The 25,508-nt window shown below is 37.5% G+C and overlaps 1 protein-coding gene and 1 pseudogene across 1 annotated transcript in view; one reads left to right on the top strand and one right to left on the bottom strand.

The window, feature by feature from the left end:
• The first annotated feature begins 1,847 nt into the window (after positions 1-1,847).
• Positions 1,848-25,508, top strand: part of Dach2 (dachshund family transcription factor 2) — a 477,574-nt gene continuing 453,913 nt past the window's right edge. The window contains exon 1 of the mRNA XM_090327134.1: positions 1,848-2,353. Coding sequence (XP_090183260.1) covers positions 1,848-2,353 — 506 coding nt within the window. The remainder of the gene's footprint in view (positions 2,354-25,508) is intronic.
• On the bottom strand, positions 19,522-21,561 carry LOC150041120 (GTP-binding protein 4 pseudogene; annotated as a pseudogene).

Genomic DNA, 25,508 nt, shown 5'->3' on the forward strand with positions numbered 1-25,508 from the left:
CTTCTGTGGTATTTTTGTCATTCTTTTCTTTTCCACAGCTGAACTCATGTAGGAAACTCATTTATATACTTTTAAGAAATGTGTTGTGATTACCTATATTCTATTATGCTAGTTATTTATTGCTGAATTCCAAAAGCAACTACCATTAAAATTTCTTACCATTTTGATCTTATACAATTTGAAATAGAACAGTATGAGGAAATTTCAATGGTAGATTCAGGCGGAAATTACAAAAGGAGAAAATTGGTTATAGAAAGAGGTATAATGCAAGTTAGAACTTTTAATGACTTATGAAGGTAGAACAAAAGCCCACTGATTTTTTGTTTTCAATGCTAGGTATAATTAGAGCTGAATAAAATTCAGAAAATTTCCAAAATTGTTTATGCTCTGGAAAAATGTGAGAGAAATTACCTTACAAACTTAGTTTGCAATTGTTTGTAATGAAGCCTAGAGTTTTCTTTAGTGAATCAACTACCAGACTCTATTAGAGAACAGGACTGGAAATACCTTTCAGAGAATGCAAACGTTGATAACTTTGGTAAGGTGGTCTTACCAACATATGGTGTGAGAAAAGCATCACACCGTTTCTCTGCAATAAACCCTATTGGTACATTTCGCTTATTTTGAACTTGTGCAGTGAATTTTTGCACTTGATAAATGGGGAAAGGAGTTTTGAACTACATTCTAGGACACGAAGCATTTCAAATCACTAGACCAATCACTGCAGCTTCAAAACCTATGGGACAGGAAGGAAAATGCCACGTTTCAAAGTACAAATCCTCATCCTTTTCTCATGTTCTGTAGTGACTGTTTTGAGACCTTAGTGAACTTTTCCTATCATTTTATTGGGATTGTGTAAGACAGTCAATTCCAAATCGGAGGGATGGGGACATAATAAGGTAAGGCTGTGTCAGGACAGTGATGGGAACACTGTAAAAAGAGATGCCTATCAGCCATGCACAAACCAAGTCTTTTCCCAAAGTGGTCACAGGCTCTCTACTTCCCTGCCCATCAGGGCATAGGAAGGAGGAGGTGGCTTCCTCTCTGTGTTGCATCTGGGAGATTTATTTTTTCCAAGTGCATTAGGTGTACCGGGATAAAGGCTGAGAATTTATCTACATCTGGAGCCTTTAACACCCTGAAGTCTTTCCCCTGGAAGCTAGGCGATGCTACCTTTTAGCTTCCTTAGAGTTTGGGCACAATGTCTGAATGAAACTGTAGCTGCAAATTATTTCACTTTTCTCTAGACAACTGGGGTTCAGAAGTGGCGGGAGCAGGATAAAAAGACATCTTCGAGTCCGGCTTTGTGTTCCCCATCCTGTAATCGTGGGGCTCGGAAAGGAGGAGTATACAGCATATTCCACTTTGAGAGCCGTGTGTAACAAAAATTGGACGTTTTCTGAGAAAACTGAGCTGCGAGAAGCGGAGGGACCAGGAGCATGGCTTTACCCATCTCCATCTCCACACACCAGTGAGCCCCGAACCGCCTCAGGTAGTCAGAGGCCGACCTGGGAGTCTCCACCTCCTCGCCGGCGGCAGCCAGTCGGCGCGCTCGGGTTCCGAGAGGGTGGGGCTCATTGGCTGGGGGGTGCTGCCAGTCTCGAGAGGAGGTGTGGTGGGGGTGGGGTCTTGGGCCGCCGCGAGTCGCGACTGCTCACTCTTTGCTGGATGGTGGGTGAGCCTAGAGCGGGAGCTGAGCTGCTGGAGACTTGCAAACAGTTCAGATAGAATACGAACGCGCCCGCGAGAGCGAGCTAGCGAGAGTGACAGAGTGAGTGCTAGGGGACCTAGAGGAGTGAGGGCGACAGAGCGAGGGCCTAAGGACCCACGATAGAGACGGAGTGACCATGGCTGTCTCTGCACCTCCGGTGATCTCTGCAACTTCCAGCGGCGCCGGCGTCCCGGGGGGCTTATTTCGGGCCGAACCGTTGTATTCGAGTCCTGGAGAGCCCCCTCGTCTAACCCCTAATATGATCAACAGTTTCATGGCTAATAATCACAGCGGCACTGGAGGGATTGGTAGTGGCAGCGGTGGCAGCGGCAACCCCAACGCTAACACCAACGAGTGCCGGATGGTCGACATGCATGGGGTGAAGGTGGCTTCCTTCCTGATGGATGGCCAGGAATTGATCTGCCTTCCGCAAGTGTTTGATCTTTTCCTTAAACACCTGGTGGGAGGGTTGCACACAGTATACACCAAGCTGAAGAGACTGGACATATCCCCCGTGGTGTGTACTGTGGAGCAGGTCCGTATCCTCCGAGGGCTGGGAGCCATCCAGCCAGGAGTGAACCGCTGCAAACTCATCACCAGGAAAGACTTCGAAACTTTGTTCACCGATTGCACCAATGCCAGGTGAGACACTACTTTTTTTTTCCCCACTCGCTAGCTTCTCTTTGCCCTCCTTTGCATGTCTCATAGACCTCATTCAACTTTGTATAGAGTGAATCAATTTTAAACTAGCTTGCCTCTTCAGTGCTGTAAAATCGGCGGGGAAAGACGACTAGAAGGACTCATTAATTATTAGTCCTTTTTCTAGTCGGCGCTCGGGGTTAAAAAAAAAAAGTCCCGTACAAAACTTAACTTTGCAGTTCCTTATTGAAAACTTGAAAACTTTCCAGCCCTTCGCTTCTATCTTGCATGGCTTTTTTTCTTTTTCTTTTTCTTTCTACTTCTACTTTTTTTTTTTTTTTGGCCACTTGTGATTATTTGTTAATTCAGTTTTCTTTCCTGCTCCTTTGTGGCCATACGGGTCGGATAGGTTTTCTCCTGAACACAGCACTAGGAGTTTGAGGAGCATGTGTGTTTTGAGGGGTGGGGAGGGGGAGCTGGCTGAGCTGTAAAATTGGGCTCCTGAGCTGGCCATGGAGGGGGGTGGGGATGCAGAGAGTCGGAAGTTTAGAATCCATCCCAGAGGGTGATTCGATCCCCATCCTGTGTGTTTGTGATAGTGTGTGGAATGAGTGCTGTTGTTGTTGGAGGCAGAGAGAGAGAGGAGAGAGAGAGAGGAGAGAGAGAGAGAGAGAGAGAGAGAGAGAGAGAGAGAGAGAGAGAGAGAGAGAGAGAGAGAGAGAGAGAGAGAGAGAGAGAGAGAGAGAGAGGGGGGGGGGGGCGCTTGTAAGGACGAATGTCTGTCTATGCCTGCTGCGCAAAGCTCCCTGATGCACGAAACAGGAAAGTAGATAGAATCTTCTTTCTTTAAAATGAGGACAACCGATGCTATGTTCCTGGGATCTTCCTGTTCAGGCTCTCTGCAGTGGGTGATATGGGGCGTGAAATGCCGGGCTGGGGCTGGAACTGGGAGGTTGGTGTAGAAGTTATCAGGTTTTCTAGAGAAGATGCTTTCATCAATTCTCCCTAGGTAAACAATGGAACAGGATCCCATTTCTTTAAAGAGGATTATTTAGCTGATAATGACCACCTTCCCTGGTTGAAGTGAGCCTCCTTCACACCACAGTTTAGAAACACATTGCTAGTAAGTGTACATGTGCATATCAGAAACACATTATGTTCAATGCTTTGAAGAAAAAGCAAAGAAACTACATTTAGGAACATTTCACTTTTTAAATACCCATGCATTAGTCTTCCTAGTGTTCATTCCATCTCCAGTCTGCTGCTAATACCTATGAGAAAAGCACAAATGTGACACCTGAGACTGGCATACAAACGGAGAAATCATCAATATCTGATTAAAAGAAATGAAGGATTTTGTTGTGAAACAGCACTACTGTTGATTATCTGGCAGAAAACTTCTGCTGAGGTACAGTTTCAAAATGCAACTTTAAATGATGAACTAAAACGAAAGCTGTAACTCAGTTGCCACATCTGTTGTAAAATGCAAATTGCTATGTTTAGTTGAACTATCCTGCCAAGTTGAAGACAAACTGTTGCTTACTGCTACAATAAGATAATGCTACAGAACTTACAAAAGAACATTTCCTTTCTCTTTTAAGTGTTCTTCTGTGGTCAAGCAATTGAATAGAAATTTGTTCTTATGAAACTCATACCTGATTCATATTTAGGGCTTAAAACTTGGTTTATTCGGTCAGCTTTACTTAAGGAAGACAGATGACCTTAAAACACAAAGGATAACGGCTTCCTTCAAGAAAGCAAGCAATTATGGGTGGGAAGGGTAGAAAAAATTTTGTTTTGAAGACAAAGCATTTTAGTAATGACACAAACTTAGTGCCTTACTAGGGAATTGTGATGGAGGCCTGTCCGATTCACTTGTGATTCAAATAAACTCACCCTAAATAATTGCAAACAAGAGAATCTATCCTGGTAGGTACTTTCTTTCTCCTTCCTCTCTCCCTCCTTTTCCACTTTCCTTTCTCTAGCCCTCTGCCTCATCTCCCTAGTCTCCTCTCCTTTCTGCCCCTCCCCCTCTCAAAAATGCTCTTTCTTAAAGTGATCAATTCTTACACATAAGAAACATTTCCTCCTGAATAATTAATTTATATGTGAGGAAAATCTATGAGTTTCACTTCAAAAGAAAATACATTAACATTTCATTGTGACTTTTTTATACCTTCCTTGGTAAATAAAAACTTTAATTTTTGTTATAGCAACTTACCAAACTGAAAAAAATGATAAATTACACTGTGTTCAAAGTCAGAGGAACCTGTTCTACTTTTAGACGCTGCTACAATATATTTTGAGATTATTTTAATCTGATTTTTAAAAATTCTTATCACAGTATTTACATAGTTAACATTTTTCTTGAGTTATCTTTGTATATTTATGTGTTTCTAGGTTAAAGAAATATTGTACATGAAGGAAGAAGTATTAGTAATATGATGCATGTACTTTTGTACTCTATTGTACTTTTTCTTTATGGATCTTTTGTTTATTACATATATTTTTCTACAATTATATAAAATATTTAAATATACAATTCTAAAAGTTATGAAATATATCGGATTTTAGGAATACAATCTATGAGTGAAGATGAGAAGAACTAGAATGAAACCTTCATGGTGAATTTAGAAAGATAAACATTGATAATCTCTGACAATTTTAATTAATAGTAATACAAATAACAACATTTTAAAATTTTACTGATGCAAATACCCTCAATGACATACACAATGGTAAAATATGATAATGTTTAAACAAGATGCTTCATGGCTTTGGCAACATTATTTCTAGAAATATGTACAAAAATGATTCAATTTTGTATTGTCAAATAAAAGTAGCAATTAGTGTTTAGGTCAACGTTATTTCTGTGGCTTTTACATTCTGTTAAAAGGAAAATAAGTGATATTAATGGCATAAAGATCCAAGAGAGACAATGAAAGGGAGAGGATACATAAAGTCAGTGAGAGATATGAGATGCATTAAAAGAGCAGACTGTTGCCATCCGAAGGAAAGAAAAGTGCAGGAAAAGATCCCAGAGAGATTCCCAGTAAGGATGAGTGATGTTACACTGGAGACTGGGAGAAACAAGGTTGACCTTCGGGATGCATGACTTCTTGCTCCTTCTAGCTAAAGGTGAGGGGAGAGGAAAGTAGAGCCCCAAAAAGTACATATTCAGTTGAATAGAAAATTTCACAGGCTATTCTTTTTTGAAAAAAAAAAAAGAGAATCATGTTCACCTCCTGATAGATACATTGCCCTAATATATTCTTGAGTAGAAAGCTATTTGTACTGGTGTTATTGATCATTCTCTTTTCTTGCATAATAAACTCTCCTCAACTTCTCTGTCAAATATGTGAGGGAGACTACCTGTTTTGTCTGACTTAGGGTGGCTTTTAAAAAAATTAAGAATGTTTTTAGTACTATCCTTGAACATATACAATGTACCATTTCTAAATTGCTCTTCTTCAAATCATGATTTGGTTCAGTATACATTAATAAAAAAAGGTGCAAGGGACAAAAAATGTGCACTGAAGAAAAGAAAATGGGTAATTTTTGATTAATTTTTGATCTTACAAAAGTCACAATAAGATCTCTACCAATGCCTTTTATTTTAGTTAATTACTGTAATATTCAAAGTTGTCTTCTCAGAAAAGAAGTTGGAAAATAATATAAGCTTCAACTACTAAAGAACAGTACTACTAAAACTATTCACAACTCAGTGTTCTATTAGGTAAGTCAAGCTTTCCATTTCTGCACTTTTAAAGGGCTATGAAACATTTTCCTTTCATGCCCTTTACCCTAAAAAATACGGAAATTATTTGGATAATTAAAAATGATGAAAATGAGAAATACATCTTGTTTTAGACTTTTGTAGATAAAGCACTATCATGTTGCTTTCATTTCTTGAATGAGAAAACTTGTAATTTATATATTCTCACACTTTATGCATTGTGATGTGTTTATTAAATTCTCTTGTGTTTATTGGTAGTAAAATATTAAATTAAAATTGGTTTTCTTCAATAGGAAAATCAACAACCCTTTAATAGTATCTCTTTCTCCGTGCCTATCTGCATAAAAGTAACATTGTCAGGTTGCATGATCGGCATTTGATTTTGTTTGAGGAGCAACTGATTAAATGTTATTCAGTCACTTAAATGCAGTTGAATAGATGCTTGAATAAATACATATATGATTAGGAAATATTTTAATAATTATTTATAAACATGACTAAGCATAATAAAACAAAATTCATTTTAAAAATTAGTATTCAAAGTGCTTCATAGTTTTTTACTTTGAAAGTATGGAAACAAATGTGCTTTGATATTAAATAATTGGTATGAATTCTAATGACATTAAAACATTTTAAAATTACTTTCAAATTCTAGAAGTATGATTATTGTAGGCACTGGATAAGTTTGGCTTTGCATTAACACTTGATGAATACTGTATATTGCATGAGCCATACAGAGTACTATACTTTAGTCTGAAAACTGACATTTTGCTTTTGCAGTAAAGTTAAGTATTATAAAAATCTGAAAAGACTTACATAACCTTCCTGGACTAATACTTTGTGATATTTATATTTTCAGAAATGATCTGAAGGATCTAGAAATGAATCTGGGGAGTAAATTCAGATATTTTATTCCATAGGGATAGCCACATTGTCTGCTAAAAGCAGCCACATAGTCAACAATGCTGTGTTTTTATTAGATTATTGAGGTCAGGATTATAATGAAAGGAATGCAGTCAAGTGCCAGTGCAATGAACTTTCATATGTACATTAATTAAGAAAATGTACTTGTATATTAGTGATGATTTGGCATTTATCTAAATACTTTAGCAAATGCTCATATTTAGTTCAAATATGCTTTTATATGTACTACATTAACGAAATGATCCATATCATGATAGAATACATCTTTAGATTTTTATGTATCATAAATATTATTCGTAATAGCAAAAAGAATTATAAAGAATTAGGTTGCAATTGTCTTTAAGCATCAGTGCTTTATGTGATTTCACTTGCAGAAGGTATCAAATCAGAATGATTTGCCTCTTTTGATATAAGCTTGTACTCTGTCTTAATGAAATCCATAAACATTTTCAAGATGTTTCACACAAACAGAATTTTGAAAAATCCAATCACAACCACAATATATTACATTTTAGCATCTGGATCCCAGTGGCGTAAAGATATACATTTTTTAGTATATTCACTATGTACATTTCAAATATGTATCAAACCAAGTTAATTGATCCAAAATTGAAAACAAATTTATTTTGGAAGAAAAGACATCAAACCTTTCCCCCAAAGCAAAACAATTAGGTATTAATGATATTCTTCTTGCATATTCAAAAGGTCTCTGGTAGCGTTTTTCTTCCCTTTTTCCCTTTCACCATCCCGACCTGTAAAACTCTTCACTGTCACTTCAGATCACGTAATTTTCCAAAGATAAAACAACATTTAAACACATTTGCTTTGGAAGGGAAATTGAGCATTTGCACCCAATAAGCCTGATTGTGGAACTGCATGCAAATTGTGTTTTGATTTATCTCTTTTACACTTTTTTTCCATTTGAATTGATCTTGCATTAATTTCACCAAGCGGCTCTGTGAGGCTGCAGATGTTGCCCTGCGTTTAATAAATCAATGAGACAGATCTGAATGAATCACTTCAGATGGATTCTCTGCTCGGTTTGATGTCTAGATGTTATTCTTAGCTTGTTATCATGACAGATGCATTAATGTTCCCATACACTGCCAGCAATGTCAAAGAGATTGAAGCTTTTAAAGTGGCGGCATCCCTTTTTCCATTTTCTGCTAGAACAACTAAATTTACTTTATTTTACTTAGAAATCAGAGAAAAATAGCAGAGGAAGCATAAGATGTTTCCATGAGAAAGATTCATACTACTCAGGTGATATTAACTCTTCCAAAATGGTGGATACCAATGTATTTATTATCAACCTAACTATAGTGTAGATGTTGAATAGTGCCTCAATATTAATATTTTATCACATTAGGAAAAATGAGAATTAGCAATATATGATTGGGACACACTGAAAGTGTCACTATAAATAGAATAATGCTGCACCCAAATTGATTACAGAAAGGTATTAGTTTTTTAAATCCATACTAATAAGTTTTTTTATTGGCCTAATGCAGCTGCAATATACCCTTACCCAGGGATTTGGAACTCTGTGACAGCTTAGTCATTGTGTATTTATCATTTCACAATTTGTGATATTAAAAATCTTAGAAAAGCCTTTTAGTATGTGTATTCTGAGTACTGTAAAAAATCAAACATGCAGTAACCGTAAGTGTTACCATTATACTTTAACTTCTTAGACTACAGAAGAACACATAACCCCAAAAGAAACTTTGATATCAGCTGGATATGGTGGCTCATGCCTGTAATCCTAGCTACTCAAGAGGCTGAGATCTGAAGATCGAGGTTAAAGCCAGCCCAAACACTAAAGTCCGTGGGACTCTTATCTCCAATTAATCACTGAAAACTGGAAATGATGCTGTGGCTCAAGGGGTAGGGTGGAAGTCTTGAGCTGAGGGGCTCAGGGACAATGCCCAGGCCCAGAGTTCAAGTCTCATGACTGACAAAAAAAAAAGAAACTTAGATATCAGTTTACTGAAATTTACTTAGCTGCATTAAGTAGCATAACTAGCACACTTCGTTTCTGTTTTTTAAAATCATTTTAATGTAGAAGTGATGTACAGAATGGTTACATTTACCTAAATTAGGTAATGAGTTTATTTCTATTTGAACAGTGTCGACCCCTCCCTCATTCTCTCCCTTATACTTTATTCAATTTGATCCATTGGTTTAATCAATGTGATTTGAGAGGGCAACAATGCTGTGAATTGACCCAGAATATTAATTTAATGTTGTAGGTGATACAACTAAAATTACATCCAATATTTTAAAGTGCAAAATTTTAAAGAGTAGATTCCTTGGTTGTTCAGCATTCTGAAGACTGTACATACATTTTTAAAAAAACAATCAGCCTATAAGGCTTGGATGATAGCTCAGTTGATAGAGTATTTGTCTAGCACACACAAAGCTGTGAGTTTGATCCACACCAGAATTCACACACACATACAGAGACACAGACACGCACACACAATCAACTTTGGAAATAGATCCTATTTGTAGGCTTTCACAATTTTCCTAAGCTATAGTTTTATTGTTATATTTACTAGAATAAGACTAGAAATATGGTTAGATTTTGCCATTTATATCTCAAATTCCTCAGGAAAATTTTATCTTCAGGGTTAGGATAATCTAAAAACCTTAGGACATATGTTCCGCCCTATAGCAGAGTTCAAAGAGAAATTTACAATGAACTTCAATAAATTTATGAACATTAGTTAACTTCCTTTTTCAAATTTTGTTTAAGTACACATGCCCTGATGTGACCTCACCTCATCCTTCTTTAATGCTGTGTATACATTATAATTGCTGAAATTCTTAAACTGAGATTGTGAATATTATAATAGAATACAAATTTTGTGCAAAGTAGAATATAATACAAACAGTAAATTGTTATATTTAGCAGTCCCCATCCTTATCTCATGAAAAAAACTGAGTTTGTTACATAAAACAAACATTTGAATTTTTAATAGGTTTTGAGGAATTAGTTTGAACTCCGGGAATGTGGCAAATTTCATTAAGCCTGATACTGTATTTATGTATGTGTACACACACACATATAAAATGCATGCAATTTACATTTGCTGAATGAATAAAGTACAACACACCACACACAACACACACAGAGACATATTTATTCCTTTAATCAGAACTCTTTGGCAACAGTGGCTCTTCTTTAAAATTAGTTGTAGGCTGGGAGTTTGGCCTAGTGGTAGAGTGCTTGCCTAGCATGCACAAAGACCCAGGTTTGATACCTCAGTACCTTATTCATAGAAAAAAGTCAGAAGTGGTGCTGTGGCTCAAGTGGTAGAGCTCTGGCCTTGAGAAAGCCCAAGGACAGTGCTCAGGCCCTGAGTTCAAGGCTGTGGACTGGCCAAAAAAATTAGTTGTACTGGGGTGGGAGAGTGACCTAGTCGTATAGTGCTTGTGTAGCATGCATGAAGCCCTGAGTTCGATTCCTCAGTACCACGTACAAAGAAAAAACAAGAAGTGGTGCTGTGGCTCAAGTGGTAGAGCACTAGCCTTGAGTAAAAAAAAAAAAAAAGCTCACGATTAGTGCCCAGGCCCCAGTTCAAGCCCCAGGAATGACAAACAAAAAACAAACAAAAAAAAAAGGAAAAGGAAAGAAAAAAAAGAAAAGAGTTTCATAAACAATGCAGTTATTAGGTAGATTCAATCCCAAATTTGTAACTTCAGTGAAAGACCAATTGTAATCACATGATAACCTTTCACAAATACACGTTTAAAAATATCAAAATTTAATACATGAGATTAGAATGCTTGAAAGAAATACAGCATCATAGAAAGTATGACTTCCTGTTATTTCATTTCAGTGAAAACACAGAGGGAGATGTTGTAAGATAATGAATAGGCAATAATTAACAAATAAAATAAAGCCCAACAGCATAAAATGATTCTCAATGATTTCAATTTATACTATTTGATAATAGCCACAATTTGTGCAGCCGTTGACTTGTGATACTGCTTACAAAGAGTATGTGCTTGTTTATCCAAAAGGACTTGATAAGATGATAGTTTTTATCTCTTCTTTCTACAGTTTATGAATAGAAACACAAATGCATATTAAGAAAACTAACTTAATATTTTCCTGAGTAATCTGAAGACTCAAATCAAATTCAAATTCAAATTTGCATGGAGTATTCTCCCTACCATCCAATTAAAGAAATAATTTAGTCCTTTCAGGTGTAATTAATTTTCAAGAGTAAAATTTTCTTTCATCTAGGACCCCTGAGGTTGAAACTACTCATGTCTATATACTATTTTGACCCAATATGATTACTTGGTTATTAGAACAAATTGCAGCAAAAACTTTGTAATTGCACTACTGGAAAAAATACAATACAGGAAAGTTTCAAAAATAATGAACCACAGTATTTTTTTTATTGCTGTAAAACCTTTTTATTTTTAAGCAAGTTGACTTGTTAATAGCATATAATATAGTGTGTATGTTAACGTATCAAACTTCAATTGAGATGGTCCAGTGATCCTATCAAGTTTCTGGCAACCACTAGCTGCTGACTGCATTTAGGCTACTTTTAGTCTATTTGCTATTTATGTGATGGGTTGAAAAGGAAAAAAAAATAATATTGATCTGTCTCTGGATTAAAATTTGAAATGGGCAACAGACTGAACACAAAAGGCTTTTTTTTATGATTTCTCAGCTTGCCATTGATCTCCTAGTTTTATTGCATTCATTATTTATTAAAAGAATTTGCAAGCTAAACATAACGTTAAGCTAGTTTGCACACAGGGACCGCACTTAGGAAATTGAATGGAAATTGCATTAGAGATGAACATCTGTGCTATTTTTCCACTCATGTGTTTATGGGTTTGTATGAAAGGTGTATTGGATTAACAGTTATAACCATTATAGCTTACAGCAATATGTTAGATTCTGAGCTTTTAGTTATTTTGGAAGAAGTGTGTCTTTCACATGTTTTTCTCAGAAGCACCGTACTGCTGTCACAAACAATTATTCGAATATATTAATTTTGTTATTATTCTACTGCTAATGCATTGTTTACATTATCTATCAGTTGTGTGGCAGTGACTGTGTTGTAATAAAATGTAAAATATTTTAGAGCCATAATTATTATATAGGATTGCATTAACTCAATAGTTTTTGGCAGTATGGTACTTAGGTTCATTTGTCTCAAACCTATTTTAAGAACCTTGAGTTGTATTGCGTATTAAAATATACTACATTCACAGAATCTCCATTGAAACTTTATTATTATGGCAATTCACAAAATATTTTTGTAGCTACATATTTTTCCTTCTTATAGGGTACCCAATGTAGAAACACTGAAGATCTCTGCTGTACAACATTACTAATGATAGTGGGGACATCTTATGACATGGCTCTTCTCTGGAGTTCAAGGGATTTCAATTATAGACACTTCACGTGTCTACACCTGTGTTCTCTTCAGGGCATACACTGGACCTCATTAACTACCACTTTTTGTTGTATTTATTCTTTTTTTAGTCAGTATACATTTGGAAAAATTATTTCTATTTATTCAAATTTTGTATTTTTTTTGTTGCTTCTGGCCCTTGAACTCAGTTCCTGGACCCTGTCTCTGAGCCCTTTTGCTCAATGTTAGTTAGTGCTCTAGCTCTTTGAGTCACAGCGCTACTTCTGTTTTTTGGTGGTTAATTAGAGATAGTCTCACAGACTTTTCTGCCTTCGCTGGCTTTGGCTTTGAATGTTCAGTCCTATATCTCAGTCTCCCAAGTAGATGTGTTATAGGCAGGAACCACAGAAGAGGAGGGGAATCAATTTAAATAAAATTTTAAAATCTTCATAATCATTTTTGCTATCTCACATTTGATTACATAGGTTTATGATAGCATCTGTGTGAGTTTGCACATGTGTGCCTGTGTGCTCTGTGTGTGTGTGTGTGCACGTGAGTGCGCATGCCTGCCCCTGCCCAATAACTTTAAAGGATATGCTCTCTGTGGTTCTGGCAGTGGCAGAACTGTGAACAGTGTGCTATAAATGGAGTAAATGAAACAGTTGCTACTTGTGTGGACATAATACACAGTCATCCTATCTTTAGCTTGGAGTATATAAACCATAATACTTCCTCATTATATTTAGTAAATTTTTGAATCATGGAGATTTTGCTGTATCTATTGTCAAAAATCCTTAAATTTCATTTCCCTTATGTGTTCCTTTAGTATACACTAGACTCTGTATTTAGATTTTTGCTAGAGTAATTTAGCTAGGATAGTAGGAGTTAGTTAACATGAAATTATTGGTATTAAAAATATTAAGCTGGGTCTGGTGACTCACGCCTGTAATCCTAGCTACTCAGGGGGCTGAGATCCGATTCAAAGCCAGCCCAGGCACTAAAGTCCATAAGAATCTTATCTTCAATTAACCACCAGAAGTGGTGCCGTTAGGTAGGGCAGTAGCCTTGAGCTGAAGAGCTCAGGAACAACGCCCAGGCCCAGAAGCCCAGAGTTCAAGCCCCATGACGGACAAAACAACAACAACAACAACAACAACAACCCCAAAAACCAAAAAGAAAAAACAAAATACAAAAACAACCAAGTTGGGGCCGGGAGTTTGGCCTAGTGGTTAAAGTGCTTGCCTAGCATGCATGAAGACCCAGGTTCGATTCCACGGTACCACATACATAGAAAAAAGCCGGAAGTGGTGCTGAGTCTCAAGTGGTAGAGCTCTAGCCTTGAGAAAGTCCAAGGACAGTGCTCAGGCCCTGAGCTCAAGCCCAGGACTGGCAAAAAAAAAAAAAACAAAAACAAAAAAAACAACCAAGTTAACTGGGGGATAGTGGCTGAAGCCTGCAATTCTAGCTACTTAGAAGGCTGAAATCTGAGGATTGATGTTTCAAGCCAACCCATAGACAAGAATATCAATGAGATTGTTATTTCCAATTAACCCCAAAAAGCTGGAAGTCAAACTGTGGCTCAAGTAGTAGAACACTAGCCTTGAGCACAAAAGTTCAAAGACAAAAAGCTAAGCCCAGAGTTCAAGCCCCAAGTCCAGAAAAAAAATAATGGTATAAAAAATAAAAGCTTGGGGCTGAGAGTTTGGCCTAGTTGGTAGAGTGCTTGCCTAGCATGCACAAAGACCCAGGTTCAATTCCTTGGTACCGTATACATAGAAAAAAGCCAGAAGTGGTGCTGAGGCTCAAGTGGTAGAGCTCTAGCCTTGAGAAAGTCCAAGGACAGTGCTCAGGACCTGAGCTCAAGCCCAGGAATAGCAAATAAATGAATAATATAAATAAATAAAAATAAAAAACTTTCACTTATGTTAAGATTTTAAAGTAGTTAGATATCCAGTATTCCAGTGTCATTTGTTTTGCATATTCTTCATTAAATCCTGAGACTAGTTCAGATTCTCATTCTGTAAGATCAAATGGAGCTTGGTTTGTTTCTGCTAGTGTTGAGATAAATCATATTATTGCTGGGTCTTTTACAGTATTATATTTCAAAAATTGAAACAAATGAGAAAGGGTTATTTGTTTTCATTCATACAGAATATATTGTCCCTTAAATAACATTGGAAAACAAATTTATTCATAAACATGTAAAATTAGGCATTTGCTAGTAAGATGGCTGCTTTGAAAGTAGCCTGTAATCTGCTAAATTTCTAAATTTGTTTTGTAGAAATATTTATGATGATCCTTGAGGGTTTTATTTGAGTAAGACAAAAGAGGAATTCATTCATAGAAAAAAATACTGTATAGTACATTTATACATAGTATACAAGCTTTATGCCTCAATTTATAAGCCTATTAAACAATTCAGTTCCACCCACACCATATATCTTTAAATATAATAATTTTCTATTCACTGATGTCAACTAATATTTAATTAGAACTTACATTTAAAATTACTTGTGAAGAGGAGAGCAGTGTCTTAAGGAATTATTTGCATTTTTAGTCTCATGTCCAGATAACCAGAGTTTTATTGGTTATATGGTTAATTATCAACCTACAATTTAAGAAGGAACAATTGATCATATATAGATATATATTTCAAAAATAAAGATTTTGGCTAGGCACTGGTGGCTCACGCCTGTAATCCTAGCTACTCAGGTTGCTGAGATCTGAGAAAAGCAGTTAAAAGCCAGCCCAGGCAGGAAAGTTCATGAAGACTTTTTTTTTGCCAGTCCTGTCACTTGAAGTCAGGGCCTGGACACTGTATTCTATCACTGGGCAAGTATTCCACTACTAGGCCACATTTCCAGTCCATAGTCTGTAAAACTCGTATCTCCATTTAACCACCTGCAAACTGAAGTGGTGCTCGGGTACAAAGTGGTAGTACACTAACCTTGAACAAAAAAGATAGGGACAGCTCCCTGAGTTCAAACACAACCATGACCAAAACTATTGTAATATATTATAAAATTTTCTTAGAATACACAGATGTTTAAGTAAAGCCGGTATAATATAAAATTTGCCTACATTTTACTAGTATTCACTGGTCAGGAGAGATGAGCATCTAGAAATATGTGAATGAGATATAAAATGAACTTGTTCACATAAAAGCATCAGCAGTGAGAAAAGCAAAAAGACACATACAACCTAAATGTCATAGGTAAGAATGGTGCACTGGATCATGCAGATTAGTGATCACTTGTTATATTTTGTTAAATATATTAGTTGTGGTAGGATGTATGATGTGTGGATTCAGTAGTACTCTTTTTTTTGCCACTCCTGGGGTTTGAACTCAGGGCCTAGACATTGTCCTGGAACTTCTCAAGGCTAGTGCTTTACCACTTGAGCCACTACACCGCTCACAGCTTTTTTCTTGTATATGGTACCAGGGAATTGAACCCCGTCTTCGTGTATGCTAGGCAAGCACTCTACCACTAGGCAATACTCCTGTCCTCTTGTTATAGATTTTTAACAGATCAAAACCTGCAAAACTATATGAGGCCAGTTGTGGACTTTAATTTATTTTCCTGTACTGAGGATCCCTAAATTACCATGTCTGTAAATTAAATAGAAATTTGTCTACTTCTTAGGATTCATGGCTTTTGGGTTAAAACAAGCTTCAGAGTTAACTATAAATGAAATTTTTAAAGAAAGATTTCTATTCTGTGAAGGTAATAATTAATTGTTTTCCAGCTTGAAATTCAGAAAAGAAACATGGCTGCAATGTAGCTGAGGTTTTGACAAGAGCAGTTTGTTTTGATGATGACTATGTGTTGAACTTGCAGACCTCTGAAGAGGGTAGGAACTATTTTAGAGCTTTATTGGTATAGGTCCATTTGCTAGATCCACATTCTTATGTTTATAATTGATTTAATTGATTTGAATTGGTCCAAGTCATGTATGGACAGGCTTTTCTATTTTGGGGACATGGTCATTTTTTGGGAAGCTCTGATGTTCCATAAACCCCATTATGTCAGTTTATGGAATTTATTCTTTGTAGTTTACTTCCATTGAATTCAATGGTTACTCTACCGTTCACTAAATTCAGCCTGTGTGGGGGTATTGTTTTGTTTTCAAGAGAGCTTTTAGTTTTAAAATGCAAATATAATAAAAGAAACTGTTCTTGTTATTCGTCTATACTGGTAAAAATATATCAAAGTGTCCCTTACATGTAAATCCATGTTTTATCAAAAGAGGAACAATGGGAGTTTCACAATTTGTTTGTCCGCTTTGATAATCTCTTGATTTTAAAGACAGGAGGAATATATTTAGGGTTAGCATTAATACAGTTCTATTTCAGTATGCATAAAAGGATGAAACTAAGAATTACCGAGAAAATTTGTTGAAAAAGTATTTCTCCAAGAAATAAGGAATGGGCAATCCACTAGGTAATAGGTGGTAGAAAATATAGAATGTACCAATAAAGGCTTTTCCACCAAGTTCTTATTTATTTATTTACTTATTATTTATTTTTTTCTGTTGTGAGGCTTGAACTCTGGGCCTGGGTTCTGTCCCTGAGCACTTTAGCTCAAGGCTACCATCCTACCCCTTGAGCCACAGTGCCACTTCATGTTTCCTAGTGGCACTAGAAAACATGGACTTTAGTGCCTGGGCTGGCTTTCTTTTCATTTTTTAATTGTAATTAATAGAGGGGTTACAGTTATATATGCCAGATAGAAGAAGCATTACTTCACACACATTGACACCCCTTCTCATGTTTTTGTCCCCATTTCCCTCCCCCCACCACCCATCTTGTTTCACCCCTTCCCTTTCTTATTTCAAATAAACAAACATATATACAATATGCCAGATTACAAGGTAAGATTCTGTAACAATATGAGAATAACCAAGGGACAACTAAAGAGATGAGAAATAACATAGTACATTAAGAACAACATTCACTTATTATATGGCTCTTGTTTCCACATCCTGGAGGTCCTTTCATTTAGCCTCATCCAGTATGGCCTTAGGTATCTAGGTTTTGAACTATTGTAATCCTCAGATATCAGCCTTCTGAGTAGCTAGGATTACAGGCATGAGCCATTGTGCCCAGCTTCCACCGAGTTCTTGGATAAAGATTTCTCTTTTCTTGGGAGTGTATGTGTGTGTGTGTGTGTGTGTGTGTGTGTGTGTGTGTGTGTGTGTGTGTGTGCGATTAAACACATGGTTTTGCTCATACTTTGTATACTCCGTAATACTGAGCCACACTCTCACCCCCTGAATTTCTCCTTCCCTCCTTCTCCTTCCTCTTTTCCTCTCAGGTCCTGGGGCTTGAATTCAGGGGATAGGTGCTGTCTCTGAGCTTTCTGACTTAGGGCTGGTGCTTTACAACTTGAATCACAGCTCAGAGCTTCACTTCTGGCTTTTTGGGGTGTTTAATTGCAGATAAGATTCCCATAGACTTTTCTGCCTGGGCTGCCTTTGAATGTAGATCTGAGGATCTCAGTCTCCTGAGATCCTCAACTGTCCTCTCCCTCCCTTTCTCCCTCTCTTCCTCTCCCTCCTTCTCTCTCTCTCTCTCTCTCTCTCTCTCTCTCTCTCTCTCTCTCTCTCTCTCTCTCTCTGTCTCTGTCTCTCTCTCTTTGCTGGTCTTGGGGTTTGAACTCAGGGCCTGAGCGCCTGTCCTTGAGCCTCTTTGTGCATAAGGCTCTCTACCACTTGAGCCACAGCTTCATTTCTATCTTTTTCTGAGTAGTTTATTGCAGGGCAGATTAGACTCTCCCAAGTTCTCCTGTCTGGGCTGGCTTCAAACCCTGATTTTCAGTCTCAGCCTACTGAGTTGCTAGGATTACAAGCTTGAGGCATCAGTGTCCAGGTTTGAAATTCTTTTAATTAGTATTTTATTCTAGTGGTCAGCTACAGTAGATTCATAAACAGGAACATAAAATATTAGCTATGAATATAAATGAAAATGCAATGATAAAATGTGGAAACATTCCATTTGAGGCCAATTTGTACATGCCATTAAAATAATATTCCCTTAATAGTCTTAAAAACATAGCTTGTAATTTTATGCAGTTTGCATTGATGTATCTTTTAGAAGTTCTGTTACTATTTCTGATCTGTTAGCTTGATTCTACTTTGCCTCCAAACACATTTTTGAGACATATGTTGAGTATGAGTTTTTTTTTAAGAAAAGATTTAAGTTTTGCCTTTGGGTATGTGTGTGAAGTTTTTACTATATTCAATAGTAAGTTTGCATTTTAGGGAGTAATTTGAACCACTGCATTGGCGATTACTTAATAGACATTAAAATTTTAATGAAAGAATGCCAAAGTGGCATTTTTGTCATTTTTGGATTTAATAAGTTCAATAAAGTTTAAGTATGTACTACTTGCCAGTACTCTGAAAATATAGTTCAATGTTGAAAATTACTTGCAAGGTATAATAGTAAAAGTTTAACACGTATATACTGGTTTATAGTTTATATAGTGCCTTCACATAGGCTGACACATTTGGTCCAATCCTTAGAAGGGACCATATTTATAATTTAGTTGTGAAATTTCTAAATGTTTTATAAACTGATGGCTGATCAATTTACAACAGGATTTTGTAAAGGAGAATGTATAAGGGGTTCTCAGAGCTTCCCAGTTTCCACACAAAATCACAGGTCCTTGAGTTCCACATATGAGAAGCATTTTAAGGTGTCTTACAAAAAGGAGAGTGATACAAGGCCTAATTTTTTTTCCTCCAAAGATTTATTTTGTATAAAATAACTGTAGAGTACAATGGTACATTGCATAACTGAAGAGAGTGTTCCAACAGCAGTGTCTGACACACTTACAAATACATGTGCTCCCAGGTATGCCAGCTGAGGCTGGCAGGCTTCTTCCTGTGCCTGCCAAACCTAGAAGTTTGAGTCACAAAAAGTTTCATACGAGATGAATCAAAGCTACCCTTTGCTACATCAAAAGCAACTTAGCCACACTGATAATCCCTACAGTTCCGCAAACCGGAAGGAGCAAGCAGTTCATTTAGTGCTGAAGCACCACCTTCTCATACACTTGCAATATATTCAGAAATTTCCCACACCCGTCCAGGGTTAACGAGTTGTTTCTCTTTTTCCGCCAGAAAAGCAACAAGTCCATTTTAGTTACTTCCATGGTTCATTTCAGTTAATAGAGGATAATTCTAATTTATAAAATCATACCATTCAAAACCAGTAAAAAAGACTGCAACAGTCTAGCCAAACCATGTAAACCCAAAAGGACACTATCTCCTGTCCTTTTTCCCAGCTTTCCTCTTCCCTGAGAGTAAGTGCTTGGGTTTCATATCAAACACTTGTCTATCTGCCTCTCCTTTCTTTCCAAAGCGATTCATCTTCTTCTGAGCATTCTTCTTCATAGTCTTGGCTTTCTTAACCATCTTGACATCTTGAAGACCAGACACATCACCTGGAGTTCAAGAACAACTTCGGCTCTGGGATATAGAAGAGGGTGGAACAGTCTTCGTGCTTTCTTTTTCTGGTGACACTTGGAGATCTTCTTGCCTGAACTGCATAATGGGCATCTTCTTTATTGTCCATGTCAACACTAAGTCCACGCATCTCATTCTCCAAATCTGTCTGCTGAACCTTCTTAGCAGTTCTAGGCATCCTGGGCCCCTGTGTATGCTTTTCTTTGGACCGGAGAATTTTTAACTTCCTTTTTTCTCTTATTTGTTTTGCCAATTCTCGAATTTCCATTATTTCCTTGTCTTCACTTTCAGACTCACTGTCATACTCCCCAGCAGCTGTTTTCAGTTCTTCTTTTTCTAACTCTTCCAGTTTCTTCATGATTGCAGGATCGATATAATCAGCAACAATATGTCCCTCCCAGATCTCTGGTACCTTATCATACTTCTCAGATGAATTCATTAAATCCCAGTATTTTTGAAGATCTAAAATATAGTCATCTCCCATTTCCAGCTCAAGATCTCGTTCCCTTTTCTTCTTGGGCTCCTCAACTTCCATTCTTTTCCTGCCTGCCACTACTCCTTCTGGGATGAAAGGAGGCCTCTCCTTATCATCTCTCTTGTTTGGTAGAGCTAAATACAATCTGTTCAGCACCTCGTTCGCTTTACTTCCTTTCATTTTGGTTTCCACTCGATGAGCTAAAAGTCTGTCACAAGCTTCACTCTTAACTTGAATAACACCTTCCTCAGTCAGGGTGCTGGTCTCAATCACAGAATCCTTCAGCTTTCAAGTCTATAAATATTTTCTGATCAGCTTCAGAAAGTTCAGGTATTCGCTTCATGTCACACTTGTTTGCTACAACTATAAGAGGTTTATTGATAAAGAGAGGTCTGATGTTCTGGAAGAGTTCTAACTCCTCCTTTTAACCGTGTCCACAGTGCTCAGACAAGTCCATCACGTAGAGCACTGCAGCTTGGAGATGGGCCAAGGCTGTGATAGCCTGCATTTCAATGGTGTTCCGATCCTCCAAAGGGTGATCCAGAATGTCTGGGGTATCTACTACCTGCCAACGAAGATACTTATAATCCATGTGCCCAACAAACAGAGATTTGGTGGTAAATGCATAAGGCTGGGACATCCACATCTGCTCTTGTCACCTTATTGATGAAACTGGACTTTCCAACATTTGGGTATCCACATGAAAGCAGAGTCCCTGTATTTGGATCAATGGTTGGCAAGTGAGATAAATGTTGGCGTACTTGTTCTAAAATACTCCAAACTCTGTTTCTGTCTCTTGATGATGGTGCACATTCGCCCCAGGGCAGCACGCTTGTTGTTTGCAGCGGTATAGAGAATCGCCATATTTCATGAGCCGCACATAATCTTTAGCAACATTGTCCACTAAATTTTTGGCAATATTTATTTGTCCCAGGGCCAACTTGTAATGATCCTTATCATAGAGAATGTTCATCAGATCTGCATAAAATGGGTGGATGTCATCCAATTTGGGGAAATCCGTTAAAATCTGTGATAGTCTGTCATGGTAACTCTGTTGAGTAAATTTGACTTTTCTCATATAAAAATGTCTTTTGCGATGGATTTGGTAATGTTTATGAATAACTGTTGGAGTCTTCCATTGAATCTTTGATAATGTGAGATCAATGAAGTCCTTAGTGGACAGCACCACGGTAATCTTCTTTAAGTTGTAGTGCGCCATGCCACCGGCCTGCTCCACGCGGAGCCTCAGAGACAAGGCCTAATTTTTAGCTAAGGTTTGTTTTAGCAGAGAAGGTTAAAGGAGGGAGAAAAAGAACCATTTCTTGCTCCTTACATGGGAAATGGAAGTTAAAGACTCAAAATGATATCTTGCCTGCTGTCTTTGTTCTTTCTGAGCTGGGGAACTACCCAGCTCAGAAACATTACTCTCAGGTAATGTTTTCAGATGAGGGTGTTACCAATTATTCTAAAATAGGGTAATTTCTGGGCTCACTGTATACAAAGAAACAATAGGTGAGCTTTAAGATTTCCTTTCATCTGTTAACTTTTCTATTTGCTATCTGTAGCCAGTCAAGGAGAGTGCCAAGTTTTTTTTTCCCCCATGATAGAGGAGAGGGCAGCTCCAGACAGCATTGTATGTGAATTCTCTACTCTTGGAAGTTAGTATTTAAATGGAGGAAACTCTTAAATGCTTTGGTAGTTGCTTGGTTTTAATTTTTTAGTCCAGAGGTAATTTTTGTTACAAATCATATTATTGCCTTGTCTTCTCATTTACTCATCATGTCATCATAATTCTGAGAATATCATTTAGTCTTAGACTTTTCCCAATCAGTGCAAAATCAGCATCATCCATGTTTATAATGGGACTGGAAATGCTTCTAAACAGTAAATAGTGTCACAGCTCCAGTGCTGCCCTCCCTCCCTTACTTCCCCTCTACCTTCCTCCCTCCCTTCACCTCTTCCTCCCCCCCTCCCTTCTTTCCTTCTTTCCTTCCTCTTGTCCTTTCCTTTCTTGTTTTGCATGTCCTGGGACTTGAACTCAGGGCCTAGGCACTGCTCCTGAGCCTCTATTTGCTCATGGTTAGCACTCCACCGCTTGAGCCCGGGTCCCAAATCACTTCCAGCCTTTTCTGTTTATGTTGTATTGAGGAATTGAACTCAGGGCTTCATTCATGCTGGTAAGCACTCTACCACTAAGCCATTTTCTAGTCCTAGGATTTAAACTCAGGGTCTTCTTGCTGTCCCTGGCTTCTTTTCTTCAAGGCTAACATTCTATCACTTGAGCCGCAATTCCACTTCTGGCCTCTTTGGAGTAGTTTGCTTGTGATAACAGTTTCTTGGAGTTTGTTGTGTGTGCTGGTTTTGAACAAGTATCCTCAGAAGTTAGCATCCTTTTTTCATATGTTTTTTATTGTAATTAATAGAAGGGTTACATTATATTCACTAGATAGAAGGTGCATTACTTCACAAAGATTGATACCCTTTCTCATGTCTTGGTCCCCATTTCCCTCCCCCTACCCATGCCCCTCATCTTGTTTTTCTCCCTACCCTATCCTATTTCAAACAAACAAATAAGCATATATACAATATAACAGATAACCAGGTGAAATACTGTAACAATATGACATAACCAAGGGGCAGCAAAAGAGATGAAAGATAACATAGTACATTAAGGACAACAATCACTCATTATATGGCTTTTGTTTCTATATCCTGGAAGTCCTTTCATTTAACATCATTCTGTATAGACTTATGTATCTAGATTTTGTTCTATTGTAAATCTCTGCTAGGAGAGCTCAAGGTTTCTACTGATTATGACAAATGAGGGAAACCACTGAGCCTGTGTTCTTTTGAGTCTAGCTTACTTCACTTAATATGATTTTTTCTAAGTCTTTCCATTTCCTAACAAATGGGGTGATTTCAATCTTTCTGACTGTAGCATAGAATTCCATTGTGTATGAATACCACATCATGTTGAACCACTCAACTGAGGGGGCTCTGGGTTGGTTCCATATCTTTGCTATGGTAAATAGTGCTACAATGAACATCATTGTGCTAGTGGATTTAGTATGTCCTTCTTTCTGGATGATTGGGTAAATGCCAAGTAGTGGAATTGCTGGGTCATAGGGGAGCTCTATGTTTAGTCTTTTGAGGAACTGCCATATTGCTTTCCATAGTGGTTGAATGAGTTTGCACTCACACTAACAGTGTAATAGTGATCCCTTCTGGCAACATCTTCTCCACCATCTGTTGCTATTAGATTTCTTGATCCTGGCCATTCTAACTGGAGTGAGGTGGAATCTTAAAGTTGTTTTGATTTACATTTTTATTTATGGCCAGAGATGTAAAGCATTTCTTCATGTGTCTATAGGCCATTCTTTTTTTTTTAAGCCTCTTACATCTGGAGCTTTTATTAGAATTGAATAGTAATAAGCCTTCTAGACTTTTTTTTGCCAGTACTGGGCTTGGGCTCAGGGCCTGAGCACTGTCCTTGGACTTTCTCAAGGTTAGCACTCTACCACTTGAGCCTCAGAACCCCTTCCGGCTTTTTGCTATGTATGTGGTACCAAGGAATCGAACCCGGGTCTTCATGCATGCTAGGCAAGCACTCTACCACTAGGCCAAACTCCCAGCCCGATCTATAGGCCATTCTTATTTCTTCTTCAGAGAGGACTCTCTTCAAGTCTTTGGCCTATCTTTTAATGGAATTGTTGTTTCTATGGCGATTAGTTTTGGAGTGATTCAATTTTTTGAGCTGTTGATATATTTTAGGTATGAGGCCTCTGTCCATTGTATGGTTAGTGAAGATCTCCCAATCTGTAAGCTTTCTAATTAGCTTGCTTGCTATGTCCTTTGCCATACAGAAGCTCTGAAGTTTAATGCAGTCCCATTTATCCAGACTTTCTCTGATTTGTTGTGCATCTTGTTCCTTATTAAGAAAGTTTCGACCTGTGCCAAGGAGGCCTACTGTATCTCCTATTCCTTCTTGTAAAGTTTTCAGTGTATCTGCTTTTACTTCAAGATCTTTGATCCATTTGGAGTGAATTCTGGTGCAGGGTGACAAAGAAGGATCCAAATTTAGTTTTCTGCAGGTGCTTAAACGGTTCTGCCAAGATCACTTTCCATTCTATTTTTGGACTCCCTTATCAAAGATTAGGTGTCCATCAGTCTGTGAGTTAATATCTGGGTCCTCAGTTTGATTCTATTGGTCTTTAGGCCTGTTCTTGTGCCAGTACTAAGCTGTTTTGGTCAATATAGCTCTGTAATAGTGTCTAAAGTTTGGTATTGAAATTCCTCCTGTACCGTTCTTTGAGCTAAGAAGTATTTTTGCTATACGGGTTCTTTTATTATTCCATGTGAAATTTTGGATTGCCTTTTCTATTTCTTTAAAGAATGACATTCGGATATTCATGGGTATTGTGTTGCATTGTAGATAGCCCTTGGCAAGATTGCCATTTTCAGGATGTGAATTCTTCCAATCCAGGAGCACGGGAAGGTTTTCCATTTCCTCAGTTCTGCTTTGATTTCCTTTTCCAGGGTTTTAAAGTTTTCATCAAAAAAGTCCTTTACATTCTTAGTTAATTCCTAGGTACTTTATTTTCTTTGAGGTTATTGCAAAAGGAGTTACTTTCCTGATTTTTGCCCCGTTCCTCTCATTGTTGGCATAGGAAGGCGGTTGATTTTTGAGGGTAAATTTTATACCTTGCTACCTTGCTAAAGTTTTGAATCAGCCCAACCAGCTTGGGAGTGGAGTCTATAGGGTTCTTTAAAAACAGAATCATGTCATTTGAAAGAGGGAAAGTTTCATTCCCTCTTTCCCTTTTTGGATCCACTTTATGCCTTGCTTCTTGCCTTATTGCTCTGGCTTGGAATTCTACTATATTAGAAATGAGTGGAGAGATTGGGCATCCTTGTCTCGTTCCTGATTTTAGAGGGAATGGCTTTAGATTTTCGCCATCAATTATAATGCTAGCTATGGGTTTGTCATACACAGCCTCTATTATACTGAGGAATATTCCATTGATTCCTAGTTTCTCCAGAGCTTTTAGCATAAAGGGTGTTGGATCTTATCAAATGCCTTTTTTGTATCTATTGAGACAATCATGTAATTCTTGTCCTTGCTCCTGTTGATGTGTTGAATTATATGAATTGATTTGCATATGTTGA

This window comes from Megascapheus bottae, chromosome X (genome assembly GCF_031878675.1).
Source record: "Megascapheus bottae isolate mThoBot1 chromosome X, mThoBot2.hap1, whole genome shotgun sequence".
Taxonomy (NCBI): domain Eukaryota; kingdom Metazoa; phylum Chordata; class Mammalia; order Rodentia; family Geomyidae; genus Megascapheus; species Megascapheus bottae.